An 18698-nucleotide genomic window follows, 5' to 3' on the forward strand; every position below is an offset into this window, starting at 1 on the left:
TGGGGGGGGCACGGGATTCCCGGGGTCTCCGCGCTGCAGGATTTACAGTCCCGCCCGCAGCCGGGGAACGCCCGGGAGACGCGCCCAGGTGCGGCGGGGGGGCCCAGCTGCGGCGGGGGGGCCAGGTGCGGCGGGGGGGGGCCCAGGTGCGCCGGGGGGGGCCCAGGTGCGGCGGGGGGGTCCAGGTGCGGCGGGGTCCCAGGACGGAGCCGACGAGCGCCCCCATTGGCTGCTCTGCCCGTGGACCGCGCTGCCATTGGCCGCGGCCGTCTGGGGGCGGGCCCGGCTCGCGCCGGGGACCGCGGCCGCCTCGAGCCCTCCCCGGACCCGGAGGGAGGCGGGCTGAGAGCCGCAGCTTCGCGGCGGGGGACCAAGGGCGCGCCCACCCGGGGCCCTGCAGCCGCGCGCCCTGGACGCCCCCTTCCGGCCCGGGCCCGGGGGGCGGGGCTCGGGCCGGGGGCGGGGCTCGGGCCCGGGAGGCGGGGCCCGGCGGCAGGAGGCTCGCGCAGGCGCGGTCGGCGCTCCCCAGCCCCCGGCAGCGCCCGCGGCCGCGCCCCGCCCCGCCCACGCAGGGGAGCCTCCCGGCGGCCCCGCCCCGTCCGGGCCTGCGGAGGAGGCGGAGGGGGATGACGTCATCGAGCGGGGCGACGGGCATTGGGCGCCATTTTGAAAAGGGAAAAAAAAAAATCCCTCCCGGCAGCCGCGGCGGCGGCGGCGGCGGCGGCGGCGGCGCGGCGGCGGCCGGGCTGAGGTGCTCGGGCGGCAGCAGCGCGGCGGCCGCCTCCTTCGTGCGCCGCCGCCTCGGCGCCCGTCCGTCCGCCCGCCCGCCCGCGGGCCATGGCAGGTGAGGGGCCCGCGCGGGGCGGGGCGGGGCGGGGGTCCCGGGCGGGGGCGGCGCGAGGCCCTGACGCGCCCGGTGTGTTCGCAGGAGCCGGAGGCGGCGGCTGCCCCGCGGGCGGCAACGACTTGCAGTGGTGCTTCTCGCAGGTCAAGGGGGCCGTGGACGAGGACGTGGCCGAAGGTGAGGCCGCGCACCTGGCGGGGGGCGGGGCGGGGTCACGGCCTCCCGGGGGGCGGGGCGGGGCGGGGCGGGGTCACGGCCTCCCGGGGGGCGGGGCGGGGCGGGGCGGGGGCACGACCTCCCGGGTCCCCCTGCCGGGCGGGCGCGGGGAGTGCGCGGGGCTCGGGCCCTGGACCGGAGGCGGCGCCGCGCTGGTGTTCGGGAGCCAAGGTCACTGGGGTCCTCGGGCGGCTGCGGCTCCCGGGGGCGGGGACCTTGGGCGGGCTCGGGGCGCCGGGCCTGCGGGGGGCGGGGGCCGCGACCGCCCGGAGAGCACCCGCCGCCCTGGGACCGCCGCGACCTGCCGCCGCTCCCGCCTCCCTCCTCCCGCCTCCCCGCTCCCGGCCGGGCTCTGCGGGCGGACGGACGGCGCCCGGAGCAGGGACAGGGACAGGCCGGACCGCACCTCCGGGAGGGTGTAGAGATGTATACACGGTTTGAGCTTGGAAAGTAGGTGGTTTTATGTAACTGAAAAAAAAAAAAAAAAGATTTTTTTTTTTTATACCCGTTTTAAGCACATTACTTTTTTGTGTCTTCCCCGTGCCAGACGGGTGGCGGTTCAACTGTAGCTCAACAATTTTTTTTTTTTTACCAGGAGTAAAGCGACCCTCGTTGGTTCGTTTCCGGCCCAAGGCCCATCTCCGTGGCCGATTTCCCTTTTTCTAAAAAAAAAAAACCGGTTGCCAAACTGAATGAATCAACAGTGAGATGTAACCGAGGCGGCGGGTCTGCCGCGTGATGTTGCACTTTGAAAATGGTCTTAGAAAACCTTCGCTGAACTAAGCCGAGCGGAACTTTGTGCCAGTGTTGAACCCGAGCTTCCAGGACCGTCAGGAGTGGCTCTGGAGGTTTGCGGTTGCAGCTTGGCCTTTTACTGTAAGATTTCTTTGTGGCAGTTCCGCGGGTGTCCTTTGCTCCCTGTGTTCTGAGTTTCCCTTGTCACCCACGTGGGCCTCGGTCATCAGTCAGGGGAACAGACCCAGGGCGTCGTTCTGAGAGTCGTGGCAGCGTCTGTTGTATCGTTGCTGCGGAAGTCAGTGTCCACGCAGACAAGGCTGTGGACCCGGAGGGTGAAGGAGCTGGGGCGCACTCAGCAGCGACGGAGAAACGTTGACAGGAGACGAGGAAGGTTGGGTCGTTGCAAGGAGGTTGCGGTGCCCCGATACCTGGCTGCAGGACCCTGTAGTACCCTGTATTTGTTGAGATTCACAGCATGTGCCGCGTTGGTCCTGGCCTGAGCTCTACTTGGAAGAGCCCCTGTAACCCGGCGCTTCCCATGACAACAGCTGGGGCCAGGCTGCATCAGGCAGTTCAGGGCTCAGGGCTGGAGGGGTGCAGTGCACAGAGACATCTCGTCTCCTTGTTGTTTCCGGGGACTCGAATCACAATTCCTGAAGGAAGTATGTACTGTGTACAATTTGATGGCTTTTTTTTTTGTTTTGTTTTTAAGATTTTACTCATTTATTCATGAGAGACACAGAGAGAGGCAGAGACACAGGCAGAGGGAGAAGCAGGCTCCATGCAGGCAGCCCAACATGGGACTGGATCCCTGGTCTCCAGGATCACGCCCTGGGCCGAAGGTGGCGCTAAACCGCTGAGCCACCCAGGGATCTCCAATTTGATGGCTTTTATTTAAAACAGCAGGGTTTTGCTTCCGCATGGGCCAGGTCAGCGGAGCGCCAGTCAGGGATTTCTCACCTGCTGCCAGTAGGAGTAGAGCTGGGCTCAGCGGGAAACTGGTGTTTTTCCTGCTGATGGCAGGATGCGGGAGTGACAGTCACTACTTCCCCTGCAGTTAGCTGCCTGTGTGTGTAGTCATTCCACCCAGCAGGTGGAATAGGTGAGTACAAACCACGGGGAGGCTTCCAAAAGGAAGTGAGAAAAGTGGTTTGTTAGCATGTGTCTCCGGACCTTGTGCTCTAGGCAGTGAGCGCTGTGCAGAAGCGGTTAGGTGTTTGTGCAGGTTTCCAGGTGTGGTACCGGGCCCCAGGCCCTACAAAACCTTCTTGGGCCACGTCCACTGGACAGACGCCTTTTACATGCTGCAGTCCTCTGCCAGTGTGTCCCCACACATACCTTGTAGAGGACTTGGCCAGCGGACGGTGAGTGCTCCACACATGGCTCCCAGGTACAGCCGCAGGAGTGGGGGGACTGTTCTTCCCAGTTCTGGAAGCAGAAGCCAAGGCACAGAGGGCGGTTAACTTGGTCAGCAGCCTCTGTCCCAGCAGAGCCACGGTTTGAAGCCAGGCCGGCTGGCCCTAAAGCCCGTGCATGCTGGACGGCTTCATGACCGGCTGTGGCCGGTGCTGCTGCAGCCCTCACTGGGTCGTGGATGGCCGCCTTGGGACGGCTCTCTCAAAAGCTCAGAAGAGCACCCACCAGCTGGAATTGTAGGAAATGGCTTCTGAAAGCAAATGAAAATGAGATGCCTTGAGAGGAAGTGCCTGTCCCAGTGTCGGAAGGTGAGAATGAGGGTTAAAACCTGGCCGAAACCTGGCCGCCAGAGAGCAGGTGTCTCGGAGACGATCTGGTGGGAAGAGCCTGAAACGTACCCGGCAGACGATGCAGTAGTTTTTCCTTCAGGTTACTTTAGCACGATTGTAGACACCTTCTTGCAGGGAGCTCTGGGTCCTGCTGCCTTTGCACATTGATTGCTTTTCCAGAGAAGCAGTAGGGAAGGCTGGAGGAGGGCTTTGTAACCAGCCATGACCTGGTTTTCTATAGCTTTTTGTATAGCTTGATGGCAGCTGGTTCATCTTTGGTAATTGTACCTGTCTTGACTTTTTACTTGATGGTTTTGTTTTAATCCATTTCTTAATCCATGATTTGGTCTATGGTCTTGAATTGGATGTTAATCTTTTTCTAAAGAAATAGTACTAAAAACCAAAGGTTCGTCTGTAACTGAAGTTTAAGTCTGGAGAGTTGTATGAATCCTGTGGGTATCTCCATGATGTGATATGGCCTTTCTAAATGGGATTATGTAGATATATTATGAGAGGAAAACATTTAAGTTGGGGAAGGGAAACAAAAATTAAGGGCACTTGGGTATCAATACCAGGACGGTGCTGTGTTTCATGGAATGTGAGCTACATCTGATTTCACGATATTAACACGTGGGAACCTGTGCTCCCGAGAACCCATGAAATCCAGTATTTATGAATGTAAAACTTTTCAGTCATAGTTATTATTTTAGAATGTTGTGATTTTTTTCTGAATATAGAAAATGAGCATTCCGTATTTATCGTTTGTTTTTTTAAGTTGTGATGGGACATGGTGTCTGGTTATTTGAAGTATTCCCAATCTGATAAGTTGTCTGCATTCCATCGTAGGATTCCCATTTTATATTTATATTTATGCCATTGAAAAAGTCCTTCAGGAAAGCATCTCATGGGGGGAAACCATCAAACAAGAAAATGATCTAGTAACGTTCTTGCTGTTTAACTTAAGGGAGAGCTTCATGGGGGGATTGTGCCAGTAGGAAATCAGATGTGTGTGGTTCTCTTAAGATCAAGGCATTTAACACACTTAGGAGCTCGGCTACGTTGTGATGCTTCTGAAATCAGGCTGCATGTCAAGAAGCTGGACTGATCTTAGTTATGTCATCAGATGTAAGTGTAAGATACATGGTGATACTAAGTCATACTCCTCAGTTTTTTTTTATTCCTTGATTTTAAGAGTCTTGTTTTGACGGGAAGTTCTGGTTTTAGGTCCTGTCTGCCATCTATCAGGTGTGAAGGCCCGTTCTGAACCTCAGCTCACTTATCTAGAAATTACATCAGAAGATTTTCGTCAAGATTAAATAGTCTGCAGTGCTTTTGTTACTTATAAAGTGTTGTTTGAGTGTTAGGTACAACTGTTAATTAATTCTTATGTGTTTTAAGGTGTTTGGGTTTGACTGTAACTATATTATAGACCTAAAAAAAAGCAGCTTCTTGGTTTTTCCTGATTTCTCCCCAGTCTCTTCACTCCCAGTCCCTTCGATTAGGCCTGACCTCTTGGCTTTTCCATTATTACTCAGTGCTCCTTTCTTGCTCGTGTTTATTGTCCATACTCCTTGATCTTTGCTCATGTTTCTTTCCCAACTGAGAACATCCTCTGTGTTTCCAGCCTGCCTTCCCCACCTTACCAGTCCTTCTCACGGTCCGCTTTCTTTATGATTCATTGCTCAGCCACTCTTAACACCTTAGGTTCTTAGCGTGTGACCTTTCCCTTTACATAGCTATCCTGATGTTTAGCCCTAGGCCCTCTCATTGTTTCTCAGGTTCAGACACGGGTTGCACTTGTCTCAGCTTGGTACTCAGATACGGAAAGGCATTTGGTGCAGATCCCATTTCAACCCTCTTACTAGCTTTGTGGTAACCTGACAGGTTCCTTATCTTCTGGATTTTCATCTGTATGGCCAGCGTACTAGGCCCTGTGGCCATTACGAGTTCTTGGAAGATTGCACAGAAATGCGGGGAAAGCTCTGGCAAACAGGCACATTGTAACTGATAACTGTGGAAATGTTATCCTGAGACAGTCCACAAAGAACTTACCCTGTGTTGTCGCTCCCAGGAGCCAAGTTAAGAAAATGAAGGGTGTTACAGGGGCCAGCTCTCAGCTTAGTTCATCTGAAAATTCACAACAGTGTCCTGCAGGGCTGCTGGTGTGGATGTTGGAAGAGAGAAACCTGGTTCCTGCCTCAAGAAGCCCTTTGTTGAGGCAGACAGGTCATTGCACCATCCTGAGAGCAGAGCAAGTAGAGGGAACATGCCTGAAGTGCCCAGTACACACACTTGGGTGGAGAGTGAAGGGGAGGGGATCAGGATGTGGGAAGGGAAGAAAGGGAAGAGGAAAAGAATGTTCCAGATGGAGAAGGCTCAGAGAGAGGAGATTGGAGAGAATGTTGTGCATCCTGGGAAACCAGAGTGCTGGTCAGGTCTGTGCAGAGAGGGGAGTGGCCGTGCAGAGGGGCAGAAACGAGGGCCTGGCCTAGGAGTGCTGAGGAACAACCTTGAGCACCCTGCCGAGGACTTGCAGTTGTATCTGGAAGTGATCCTGATCGCAGCCTTTAAGCTAACAGAAGCGTGACATCAGCTTTACCTTCTTTAGGGAGCTCACTCTGGCTGTGGGAGAATGGTTGGTAATGGGGTAAGAATGGAGGCCAGTGAGAAATTCCTGCAGTAATAAAAGCTAGAAATGTGAGCTTACTCTAAATTAGAGTCTGAAGATTTTTTTTTTTGGAAAGGGCTAAATAAATAGTAAATATTTTAGACTGCAGGCCAGGCTGTTTCTGTTGCAACTACTGAGTTTGCCTGTGTAGCGGGAAAGCAGCCACAGACCCCACAGAATGAAGGGAAATGGCAGTGGGCCCACGTTGCTGGTAAAAGAGCAGAGGCAGGATTTCACCCTCAAGTTGTCCTTTGCCAGCCCCTGTGCTGAACCAGTGGTTCTCCAAGCCTTTGGTTCCAGGAGAATCAGAGTTTGTGTGGGTTCTGACAATATTTGCTACATTTGAATTGAGTTCAGAAGAACTGAAAATATTTATTTCACTTTAAAATAATAATGGGTCGGGACGCCTGAGTGGCCCAGCAGTTGAGCGTCTGCCTTCTGCTCAAGGCGTGATCTTGGGATCTGGGATCAAGGATCCCACATCTGGCTCCTTGTGGGGAGCCTGCTTCTCCCTCTGCCTGTGTCCTGTCTCTCTCTCTGTCTCTCATGAATAAATACATAAAATCTTTAAAAAAAATAATAATGAGTCTATTATATGTGACTGTAACATCTTTAATGAGAAACAACTTTCCCAAAACAAAAGATTTCGTGAGAAGGCATTGTTTTATACTTTGTAAACCCTAAGTATAGGATTTAATAGAAGACATAGGAAGTATATAGGATTTTCAGATACTCTGCTTCCTTGTTCAGTCTGTTGAAATTGTTTTTATCGAAATATAAATGTGATGTCAAATTTTCTTCATGTATGTAGTTAGAAAATGGAAGAATGAAACGTAATTCTGGATATTCCTTAATACTACAACAGAACTATGCACATCATGGTTTCTTCAAGTTCACTTATCCTTTAGAACCTATCATTGAACTTTTATTCCCTGTTATATTAAAATCCATTATTTCTACCTTGTACTTTTTTTTTAAGATTTTATTTATTTATTCATGAGAGACACAGAGAGAGGCAGAGACACAGAAGGAGAAGCAGGCTCCCTACGGGGAGCCTGACGTGGGACTCGATCCCGGGACCCCAGGATCACGCCCTGAGCTGCAGGCAGTGCTAAACCGCTGAGCCCCCCCCCCCCCCCCCCCCCGCCCCGGGCTGCCCTCTACCTTGTACTTTGAATGGATCTCTTGCTCATGTGCATAATTTGGTCATTTGGAGGAAGTATGCCAAATATTGGTACACGAGGTTGTTCAGATCTTTGAAATGTTGGTACATTTCATTATAGAAAATAAAATCATATTTGTCAATGTCACAACTGATCTCCTCAGAAAAGTCATCAAGCAGAGAAGCTGTCAAAGTACCGGAAATAGATACAAGTTACAAGTTTTCTGAAATTTAAATTTCCTCTTGAAAGTGTGGATATTAACATTGGCAACAAATGCCTTATATTTTGTGAAGTGAGAGGCTCCCTTTGTTCATTTTCAGGAAACTTCCCTACCAGATACCCAGGTCTAAATAACCATAGTTGGTGAGTTGTTCTTTCAAGTGAAAATGGCATTCTGTGAGAAGCACAACTAGTTCAGCTTGTGGCACAGAAAATCATGCATGTGCTTTTCCTTGAGACACTGCTCACTATATTGGAACTGGAGCAGATTGATTTATGCAAAGTGTCCATTTCGCGACAAAGAATATTAAAAAAACTCCTATCAAGGGTTGGGATTGAGTAAAATTAAGGAGTTTGACTCTGTATCAAGGCCATTCGTAGGTAAGACTGGCTTGCTTGCTTTTGCTCCCCTGCATGTGTGCACAGTCCGCCTCCCACCGCAACGAGCGCAGGTGCCAGCAGCTTCCGTCACCCTTGTTTTTGGTCATCTGTGCAGATGGCAACACATTTTATTTTGATCTCAGGGACCTCTGGAAGGTTCCTGGGGATGTCCCCCCTCCAGGGATCCACAGAGCAACATTTTGAAAACTGCTGCTTTAAAGCGAGCTATAAGCATTAGGAATATCAGGGCAGATTTCAAGATTAACTGTCCTCTCTCATCTTTACTGGATTTTATTGGTTTTGCATCAGTGTAAAAGCAGAGCGTTCAATATTTAAAGAAAATCTAATGATATGGATGTGTAAAGACTAAAAGTGGAATTTCCTCTTCACTGCTGTCCAGGATTCCTCCCCAGAGGTAACTACTCTTAATGGTGTGTGTGTATTTTTAGACCATTTCCTACACATTTATTTGTTTCTATTTTATTTTTTTTTAAATTTTTTAATTTTTATTTATTTATGATAGTCACAGAGAGAGAGAGAGAGAGGCAGAGACACAGGCAGAGGGAGAAGCAGGCTCCATGCACTGGGAGCCTGATGTGGGATTCGATCCCGGGTCTCCAGGATCGTGCCCTGGGCCAAAGGCAGGGGCCAAACCGCTGCGCCACCCAGGGATCCCTATTTGTTTCTATTTTAAAACTCAGTTTGTACATAAGTAGTTTTTAAAATTTTTCACAAAATGTGAATTCTGATAAAAATATTGTTTTTGTGACTTCTTTGCATTCCTAGTATGTAATTTAAGATCTTACAGTGATCCAGGCTTTCTGCTGAGCCATGTATATACTTCATTTGTCTGTTGCAGCAACCCCTTGAGATATAAGTGCTACTATTGCCTTTGTTTTATAAATGAGAAAACTGACTCTTGGGAATATTAAGTCCCTTTGCCCACTTTGCTCACAGAGCTAGTGGGTGCTAGAGTCAGGATCCATCGAGTCCAGGTGTTCTGTGTCCAAAGCCCATACTTAAATATTTTTAACCATGCTGTCCTGTTGCATAGCTCTATTTGGTCCCTTTTGATGGCTGCGTATTGTTTCATTGTGCAGATTATCTCATCTGTTTAACTATTCTCAGTGGTTTCCAGTTTTTGCTGTTACTAAAGATGCTGCAGTAAATAGTCTGGCTCCTCACGTGCCCATGCAGGCATTTTCTGTGGCTAGATTCCTAGGAATGGACACATTGGCAAAGCCCATCGTTTATGTCTTGATGCTGCCAAATTGCCCTCCCAAAGACGATGCCAACTTATACTTTACCCAGAACTTCTTACCCCATTCACTGACTTGGGGATGTCATTCTTTTTCATGTTAGCTGCCTTCATTGCAAATCTAATGCTGCAGTAATTCATGTTTCTTTATAAGTTAGCAATGAAGATTTTTTAGATGATTTGTTTCTTCTGTGAATTGTTAGATCATATTGTTTATCCGTTTTTCTGCTGAGCCTTTTAAAAATCAATTTTAAAAGCTCTTTATACATTATAAGTATTAATCTATAAATATTTTTATTATAAACCTTGAATTTTAATTCTTTTGCCCTCCCCCCCCCCCCCCCCGTTCATATACTCTCCTACCCAGAGTTCAGTTATGGCTGCTAAACATGTGTCTTTTACATGGGGATTTTTTGTTGCTATTGCTGCTGTTGGAAATTAATGGAAGTCAGATCCATGTGTGGGTCAGTGATGGTTTAGAAGGGGAACGATAGGTGGGGCAGAAAGGGTGGAGTTCAGAGCTCCACGGCAGGGACCAACCCTGAAAACAGAAATCCTGGTCAGGGCTTTGGGCTCAGAGTGTGGAATGAACTGTGGCCTGTGTGATCTCCATCAGAAAACTATACCTAAAATAGGGATGCAGTTGTATGAATGTACATTTATCTTTTTCTATACTTTGCACAATACCATGTACAACTTTGTCCCCTTGAACGTGTTTTAATGAATTGTGAGTTCTCAGTGAGTCTTCATACTTGCCCCAAAGGTAGCAAGTTCCAGACAAGAATTAGGAAATTTGGGGTGAAAAAAGCAGATGAAAGCTCTTCCTCTTTAATCTTATCTGTAGGCGTGTAATTCATTTTTTTAAAACGGATAAGTAAAAGTTAATATAAATCACCAAAGAAATGTCATTAATCAGCGAGGAAATTTTAATTAAGGTAGTAACGAAGTTTTACTTTTGTTTCACATTTCTGGAAGGAGTATCTCTGTGCTCCTTTTCTGGAGGGCACTTTAGCGTGTATCTGTTAAACGGAAAGCCAGGCTGCAACCCCATGATTCCACTTGCACAAGTGTCTGAACACTGCAGGAGCGTGTGTTTACAGAGCTGTGCACTGCAGCAATCAAACATCTGGAAAAACTTCAATGCCTGAAGTAGTAAAGTGATTAAAAGCATTATGGTACACCCATGTTGTGCATTAAAAGGGGTCGGAAAGCAGCATGTGACGCAGGGAGTTAAAAACAGCAGCCGCTGGCAGAGCAGCACACGGTGTAAAACGGATTGTCGTGAATGCATAGGTGTGGAGGTGACCTACCCGGCGGTGCTTGGTGGGTGCCTGTGGAGAGCGAGGGCTCCCATGTACACCCACAAATGGCGTCAGCCTTTACTTTTTTTTTTTTTTTTTAATTTTTATTTACTTATGATAGTCACAGAGAGAGAGGGAGAGGCAGAGACACAGGCAGAGGGAGAAGCAGGTCCCATGCACCGGGAGCCCGATGTGGGATTCGATCCCGGGTCTCCAGGATCGCGCCCTGGGCCAAAGGCAGGCGCCAAACCGCTGCACCACCCAGGGATCCCGGCGTCAGCCTTTACGCTGTACACTTCCGGATTATGACACTTTTCACACCACTGGTGCATCGTGTTCCATGATGGTAAGGAGAAAAGGGCCATTAAGAAAAGGAAAAGACTAGCTTTCTAAGAACTGAATGCGGGAGAGTTCCCTCGCTGCTGCTCCGGAGCACCTGCCGTCTGGGCGGCCTGTCACTCCCTAAACACAGTCACTGGCTTCTCATAGTTCTGCTCCTGGCATCTCCCATGACAAAACAGGTATCTGTAAAAGCTTACCCACTCAAAAGCACTAGTATCATTAACTAGATTTCAAACAAAGCAAAACAATGACCCAGCTAATAATTATTGGAAGGTGGGGGGGGGGCTTCAGTGCCTCTTGTGCGTCACTGCGCTCTTCAGCACGCCTGACTTCATAAAACGGCGGGGGCTGCATCTAGCTTTGCTTCTGCCCTTTGCAGTAAACCGTCTGCCTGCATGTTTTTCTTTGTTTTGTTTTGTTTTAAGATTTTGTTTATTCATGAGAGACACACAGAGAGAGACCTTGGCAGAGGGAGAAGCAGGCTCCCTGCAAGGAGCCCGATATGGGACTCGATCCTGGGATCACGCCACTCAACTGCTGAGCCACCCATGGATCCATGCCTGCAGAGAAAGGTTTTTTTTTTTTTTTTTTGAGATTTTATTTATTCATGAGAGAGAGAGAGGCAGAGACACAGGCAGAGGGAGAACCAGGCTCTGTGCAGGGAGCCCGACGCAGGACTCGATCCCCAGACCGGATCATGCCCTGAGCTGAAAGCAGATGCTCAACTGCTGAGCCACTCGGGTGTCCCTGTAGGAGAAATATATCAAATCTTCAGACTAAACTGTTTGCCACTTCATGTTTTGATAAACTCTGTAAGTTTCCTTTAAACAAAGTAATAATCTACCTATTACTGACATGATAATGATAATAATAAACAGTCATGTTCTCAATAACTGGTCTTATTTGCTTCAAATTTTTTTAAGAAGTAAAAGTTACAGTTCACGTTGAAGTTCTTTTCATTAATTCCCAGTTCCAGTGCTAGCACCTCTCTTGCCCGATGAGCTGGGGAGACCCAGCTGCCCCAAAGGACTTGCCAGAGGCTCCTGGTCTTGTCCTGAGAAGTTTAAGGATGGACGCAGCAGGGCAGCCAAGCGGGATGGACGCAGCAGGGCAGCCAAGCGGGAGAGCCACCCGGGCAGGAAAGTCCGCTAAAGGGAGAGCCCGCTCTGGAGATGGGAGCTCCCTGCGAGAGCCCGGAGCTATGGGAGACAGGGTGCTGTGTGACTCGACGGTTGGCTTTCTGTCTTTTATGGACAGTTGTTACCTAGGGGGAGAAGTGTTTGTCACTTGGGGGCGCGGATTCCTTGGAAGGGGGTTTGTACCTTTTCTTCCTAGTTTGGTCAGGGGTCCCGTCCTGACACCCACCGTCTTGGGCCCGTCTGGCTTGATCCAGCTTCGAGAAGTGCGGTCTCCCAGGACAGGGTACCCGGTTAGAACCTGACGGCCTGCCTGCGTCCCCCTCCCTCACCAGCTGCAGCTCGGCCATGAAATGGCACCTGGACTACCCCCACCTGGGAACTGGTACCAGAGCGGACGCACCGTTCCCCTTTCACAGCTTTTCTTCAGGCGAAGGTCGCCCGCCTCCGCCCCGCTGCTCCTGCTGCTCGTCCAGCTCTCCTCAGACCTCAGGGATCCGATGGAGCGTTAGAGGACGCGTTTCTTAGGTTTTGACTTTATGGTACCGGAAAGGATGTGTGTGTCCCGTATTGCAGGCATTGGAAATGTCTGAGAGCCCTGCGAGGAGTGGGAGTTGCCAAGTATTCTTGCCCTGCTCTGCCACAGAGCTGGGGGAAGTTGAGGTGTGCAGCCGTGATCACAACTGGGAATTTGTGAGGCCGAGAGAGTTGAACCATTCTCAGTTAATGTTCACTGAGGAATAGTGGAATTCAGTAGTCAAAGGAAGGATTGACTTTGAATTATGAAATCCACCGCTTAGGGACTTTCGGTGTACTCTTTAAAATAGCTTCAGGGAAACGTATGCGTCGATAGGTAAAACAGTAATGTAAATCGTTGCTTTAGAAATCCCCTATTAGCTGTGGGGTTGCTGGCCACGAGGGCCTGTGGTGTCCTGGTGGAGGGCCTGCTGGCTTGCCGCTGCCTCGAGACTGGCTCCTGGGGTAGCATCTTTTCATTTCATTTGACCTAGAGAAAAATACAGAACGCTCAGGCTAATGTGGCTTTGGACTTTGCTTCTGTGGACTGGGATTTTTTTTTTTTTTTTTTTTTTTAAGATTTTATCTGAGAGCGTGAGCATGAACAGGGGAGGGGGAGAGGCAGAAGGAGAGGAAGAAGTAGACTCCCTGCTGACCAGGGAGCCCGATAACAGGGCTGGATTCCAGGAGCAGAAGGCAGACGCTTCACCAACCGAGCCCCCCAGGCACCCCGAGGACTGGGACTTTGTTTTTCAGTGAAAGCTCTATCTGATTGCTATGTTAATATTCTAAGCTTATTTTTATTTATTTATTTATTTATTTATTTATTTATTTATTTATTTATTTATTTATTTATTTATTTTTGTAGTTGAGGGTTAGGGGCAGGGGGAGAGGGAATCTTAAGCAGGCTCCATGCCCAGTGCAGAGCCCAACTTGGAGTTTGATCTCACCCACCCTGACACCATGACCCAAGTGGAAATCAAGAGTCAGACACTTAACCAACTGAGCTACCCAGGCTCCCCCTGAGTTTATTTTTTTTAATCCCCATCACCTGTTTTCACTCATTTTCCCCCCATCTACACACTTCCCCTCTGGTAACCATCAATTCTCTCTAATTAAGAGTCTGTTTCTTTGGTTTGCCTCTATTTTTCCTTTGCTGGCTTGTTTTGTTTCTTAAATTCTATATATGAATGAGATTATAAGATAGTATTTGTCTTTTTCTGACTGACTTATTTTGCTTAGCATAATACTCTCTAGCTCCATCCATGTTATTATCAATGGCAAGATTTCATTCTTTTTGATGGCTGAGTAACACTCCATTGTATATATACCATATCTTCTTTATCCATTCATTTATCTGTGGACACTTTGGCTATTGTAGATAATACTAATATAAACATCAGGGTGCATGTATCCCTTCGAATTGGTGTTTTTGTATTTTGGGTATAAATACCCAGTAGTGCGATTACTGGATAATAGGGTAGTCTATTTTTTTTTTTATTTATGATAGTCACAGAGAGAGAGAGAGAGAGAGAGAGAGAGAGAGAGAGAGGCAGAGACACAGGCAGAGGGAGAAGCAGGCTCCATGCACCGGGAGCCCGACGTGGGATTCGATCCCGGGCCTCCAGGATCGCGCCCCGGGCCAAAGGCAGGCGCTAAACCGCTGCGCCACCCAGGGATCCCGGGTAGTCTATTTTTAACTTGTTGAGGATCCTCCATACTGCTGTCCACTGTTACTGCACCAGTTTGCATTCCTACCAACAGTGCATAAGGGTTCCTTTTTCTCCACATCCTTCTTGATGTTGTTTCTCATGTTTTATATTCTAGCCATTCAGACAGGTGTGAGGTGATGTCTCATTGTGGTTTTGATTTGTGTTTGCTTGATGAGGAGGATGTAGAGCATCTTTTCATGTCAGTTGGCATCTGGATGTCTTGTTTACAGAAATACCTGCTCATGTCTTATGCACATTTTTTAACTAGATTGTTTTTTGGGTGTTGTGTAAGTTCTCTTTAAAAAAAAAAAGATTTTATTATTTATTCATGAGAGACAGAGAGAGGCAGAGACACAGGCAGAGAGAGAAGCAGGCTCCATGCAGGGAGCCCAATGTGAGACTCGATCCCAGGACCCCCCCCCCCCCCCAGGATCATATCCCAGGCTGAAGACAGGCACTCAGCCGCTGAGCCACCCTGGTGTCCCTGTAAGTTCTTTATAGATTTTGAATATTAAACCTTTATCAGATATGTCATTTGCAGATATCTTCTCCAGTTCCATAGAATGACTTTTATTTTTGTTGGTTGTTTCCTTTGCTGTGCAGAAGTGGTTGTTTGTTTTGTTTTGATGAAGTTCTAAATAGTTCATTTTGCTTTTGTTTCCCTTGCCTCAGGAGACATGTCTAGGAGGAAGTTGCTGTGGCCGAGGTCAGAGACATCACTGCCTGTGCTCTCTTCCAGGATTTTTACGGTTTCCAATCTCACATTTAGGCCTTTAATCCTTTTTGAGTTTATTACTGTGGGTGGTATAAGGAGGTGGTCCAGGTTCATTCTTCAGGATGTGACCAGCTTTCCCAACACCATCTGTTGAAGAGACTGTCTTTTCCATTGGCTATTTTTACCTGCTTTGTTGAAGATCAATTGGCCATGTAGTTGTGGGTTTATTTCTGGGTTTTCTATTCTGTTCATTGATCCCTGTGTCTGCTTTTATGCTAGTACCATGCTGTCTTGATGACTGCCTCTCTGTGATTTAACTTGGAAGTCTGGGATTGTGATGCCTCCAGTTTTGTTTTTCAAGATTGTTTTGGCTATTCAAGGTCTTTCATGGCCCCGTACAAATTTTAGGATTGTTTGTTCCAGCTCTGTGAAAAATGCTGGTGTTATTTTGATAGAGATTACATTAAATGTGTAGATTGCCTTGGGCTGTATAGACATTTTGCCAATATTCTTTCAACCCATGAGCATGGAATTGGAATGTCTTTTCATTTCTTTGCATCATCTCATTTCTTTCATCAGTGTTTAATAGTTTTCAGAGGACAGGTTATTCACCTCTTTGTCAGTTTATTCCTGATATTTTATTGGTTTTGGTACAGTTGTAAATGAGATTGTTTTCTTAATTTCACTTTCTGCCACTTCTTTGTTAGCATATAGGAGTGCCACAGGGGATCCCTGGGTGGCGCAGCGGTTTGGCGCCTGCCTTTGGCCCAAGGCGTGATCCTGGAGACCCGGGATCAAGTCCCACGTCGGGCTCCCGGTGGAGCCTGCTTCTCCCTCTGCCTGTGTCTCTGCCTCTCTCTCTCTCTCTGTGTGACTATCATAAATAAATAAAAAATTAAAAAAAAAAAAGGAATGCCACAGATTTCTTCTGTTGATTTTTGTACCCTGTGACTTTACTGAACTCATTTATCAGGTCTAGTATTTTTTTTTTAGTGGATTCTTTAGGACTTTCTATATATAGTATCATGTCATCTCCATCACTTCTTTCCATTTGGATGCCGCCTTTTTCTTTATGTTGTCTAATTGCTGTGGCTAAGACTTCCAGTACTGTGTTGAATAAAAGTGGTGAGAATGGACATTCTTGTGAGGTCTGGGAATTTTTTTTTAATTGTAATAAACTATTCAGAATTTAATATTGGTCATTTTAACCAATATTTGTAAACATGTAATTCAGTGATATTAATTACAGTTACAATGTTGTGTGACCATCAGCACTCCATGTACCTAAAACTTCTTCATCCGAAGAAAAACTGTCCCCATTAAATAACAGCTCCCCATTTTCCCCTTCCCTAGGCCCCAATAATCTCTATTCTGCTTTCCGTTTCTTTGGAAATCCCTGTCTATAGTAGGGGCCTACTATAAGTATAAGTAGAGTTGTACAACATTTGTCCATCTGTATCTAGCTTATCTCACTGTGCATAATGTTTTTAAAGTCTGTCTGTGTTGTAGTATATAGCAAAATTTAAAATTTTATTAGAGCAGTTTTAGGTTCACTATAAACTTAAGAGGAAACTACAAAGATTTGCCTCATACCCCCGTCCTCCCCCTCAGCCTCCTCCACTATCAGCATCCCCCCACCAGATGGTACATTTGGTACAACCAGAGAGCCAACACTGATACAACATTATTGCCCAGAGTCGTTATCAACCTGTTTACAGTATGGTTCACTCTGGGTGGTAAACATTCCATGGGCTGGGCAAATGTCTAATGGCTCGTGTCCGTCTTACAGTACCCTGCAGAGCAGTTTCTCTGCCCTGAAAGTCCTCCCTGCTCTGACTGTTCCTCTCCTCCACTCACCCCTACAACCACCCATGTATTCACGGTCTGCAAAGTTTTACCTTTGCCAGGGTGTCATGTTGTCAGGGTCACACAGCCTTTTCATTCTGGTTTCTTTCGCTTCATTATATGCATTTAAGGTTCTTTCATATCTTTTCATGGCTTGATGGCTCATTTCTTTTTAGTTCTGAATAATAATATTCCAATGTTTGGATGGACCCACAGTTCACATGCTGAAGAATGAACATCTTGGTTGCTTCCAAATTTTAAAAATTATTATGAATAAAATTGCTATAGACATTTGTGCGCAGGTTTTCATGTAGTCATAAATTTTCAGCTCCTTTGGGTAAATGCCAAGGAGCACAATTGCTGAATCGTATGGCAAGAGAATGTTTAATTTCAGAAATGACCAAACTTTCTTGCAAAGTTCCTGCACCACTTTGCATTCCCACCAGCCGTGAATGAGAGTTTCTGCTGCTCCACATCTTTACCAGCATTTGGTTGTGTCAGTGATTTGGATTTTTGCCATTCTAATAAGTGTATAGTGGTATCTTGTTTTCATTTGCATCTCCCAAGGATGTAATGTGAAGCATCTTTTCTTTCATATGCTGATTTGTCTTTTGTATATCTTGTTTGATGAAAGGTCTGTTAAGGTTTTGGCCCATTGTGTAATTGGGCTGTTTTCTTATTGTTGATTTTTTTTTTTAAGATTTTATTTATTCATGAGAGACTCCGAGAGGCAGAGACACAGGCAGAGGGAGAAGCAGGCTCCACGCAGGGAGCCTGATTCAGGACTTGATCCCGGGACTCTGGGATCACACCCTGAGCTGAAGGCAGATGCTCAACCGCCAAGCCACCCAGGCGTCCCTTTATTGTTGATTTTAAGAGTTCTTTGTATATTTTGGATAACAGTCCTTTATCAGCTGTTATCTTTTGCAAATATTCTCTCCTGGTATGTAGTTTATCCTTTCATTCTCTTGAATGGATCAGGATTTCATTCCATTTTACGGCAGAATTAAATGTGGGTTTGTTGAAGTAGGAAATTGTACATTTCTAATGTTTTTTTTTTGTTTATTTTTAGTCATTGAACTTTTAAATATTTTATTCTCAGAGAATATACTCTTCAAAAGCTATTTGGAAATGGAATTATTTATATGCACTGAATGAACTTACTGGTCAGAAATAACTTGCTAAAATTTTTCTAAAATTACAATGTAATTGTAAGTAAATAACCATTGTTTGCTTAAAATGTGATAAAACTTTGACTTCTTATATCATTTACCTCGTAAATATGTCACTTACTTGATAATCTTATCTATTTTAATGTTTCTTTAATTTAGAAATATTTGTGAGTTCTTCTACATGTGTTGAAATATACAGAAATGTTGATTTAGTTTTATAAGGAAGCATCTCAGGGCTATGCCTGTGCCTAACAGATACCAATAAAAAATGGCACATAAGGGGGCATCTGGTTGGCTCCATGGGTGGAACATTGGCTTTTGATCTTAGAGTTGTGAGTTCAGGCCCCATGTGGGACGTATAGAGCTTACTAAAAATTAAAAAAAAAAAAAAAAAAAAAAGAAGATGACTGATAAGGAGAGAAATGACAGCAGCCTTGTTTTTCTAATATGATAGGCTAGCTTTAAAGATCATTTCCCAAACTCAGGGATTCTTCCCCTTTTGGTACCAATTTCTCAAAATAATGGCCTTTTTTTACATAAACGACAAAAATGCTAGTCATTGTCTTCTTGCTAGTTTGCGTGTGAAATACCAAGGAATGGTTTTGTGGTACCTGGCTGGGTTTGCAATGGGAGGAGTTCTGCTGACAGCCGGTGAGCGAGCAGGGTTAACAAATGAACTCCGAGCCCCTCGTTCTTTTGTTATTTGGTGCGTCCAGTTCTGCGGGTG

General features: G+C 47.1%; 1 protein-coding gene across 1 annotated transcript in view; it reads left to right on the forward strand.

Annotated features, from left to right (window-relative positions):
* The first annotated feature begins 731 nt into the window (after nucleotides 1-731).
* The window catches only part of PPP2R2D (protein phosphatase 2 regulatory subunit Bdelta), a 45844-nt gene continuing 27877 nt past the window's right edge, over nucleotides 732-18698 (forward strand). Inside the window, exons 1-2 of the mRNA XM_055346306.1 lie at nucleotides 732-844; nucleotides 929-1021. Of these exons, the coding sequence (XP_055202281.1) occupies nucleotides 838-844; nucleotides 929-1021 (100 nt within the window). The 5' untranslated portion in view covers nucleotides 732-837. The remainder of the gene's footprint in view (nucleotides 845-928; nucleotides 1022-18698) is intronic.

Source organism: Nyctereutes procyonoides, unplaced genomic scaffold (assembly GCF_905146905.1).
Source record: "Nyctereutes procyonoides isolate TBG_1078 unplaced genomic scaffold, NYPRO_anot_genome, whole genome shotgun sequence".
In the NCBI taxonomy this organism is placed as follows: Eukaryota; Metazoa; Chordata; class Mammalia; order Carnivora; family Canidae; genus Nyctereutes; species Nyctereutes procyonoides.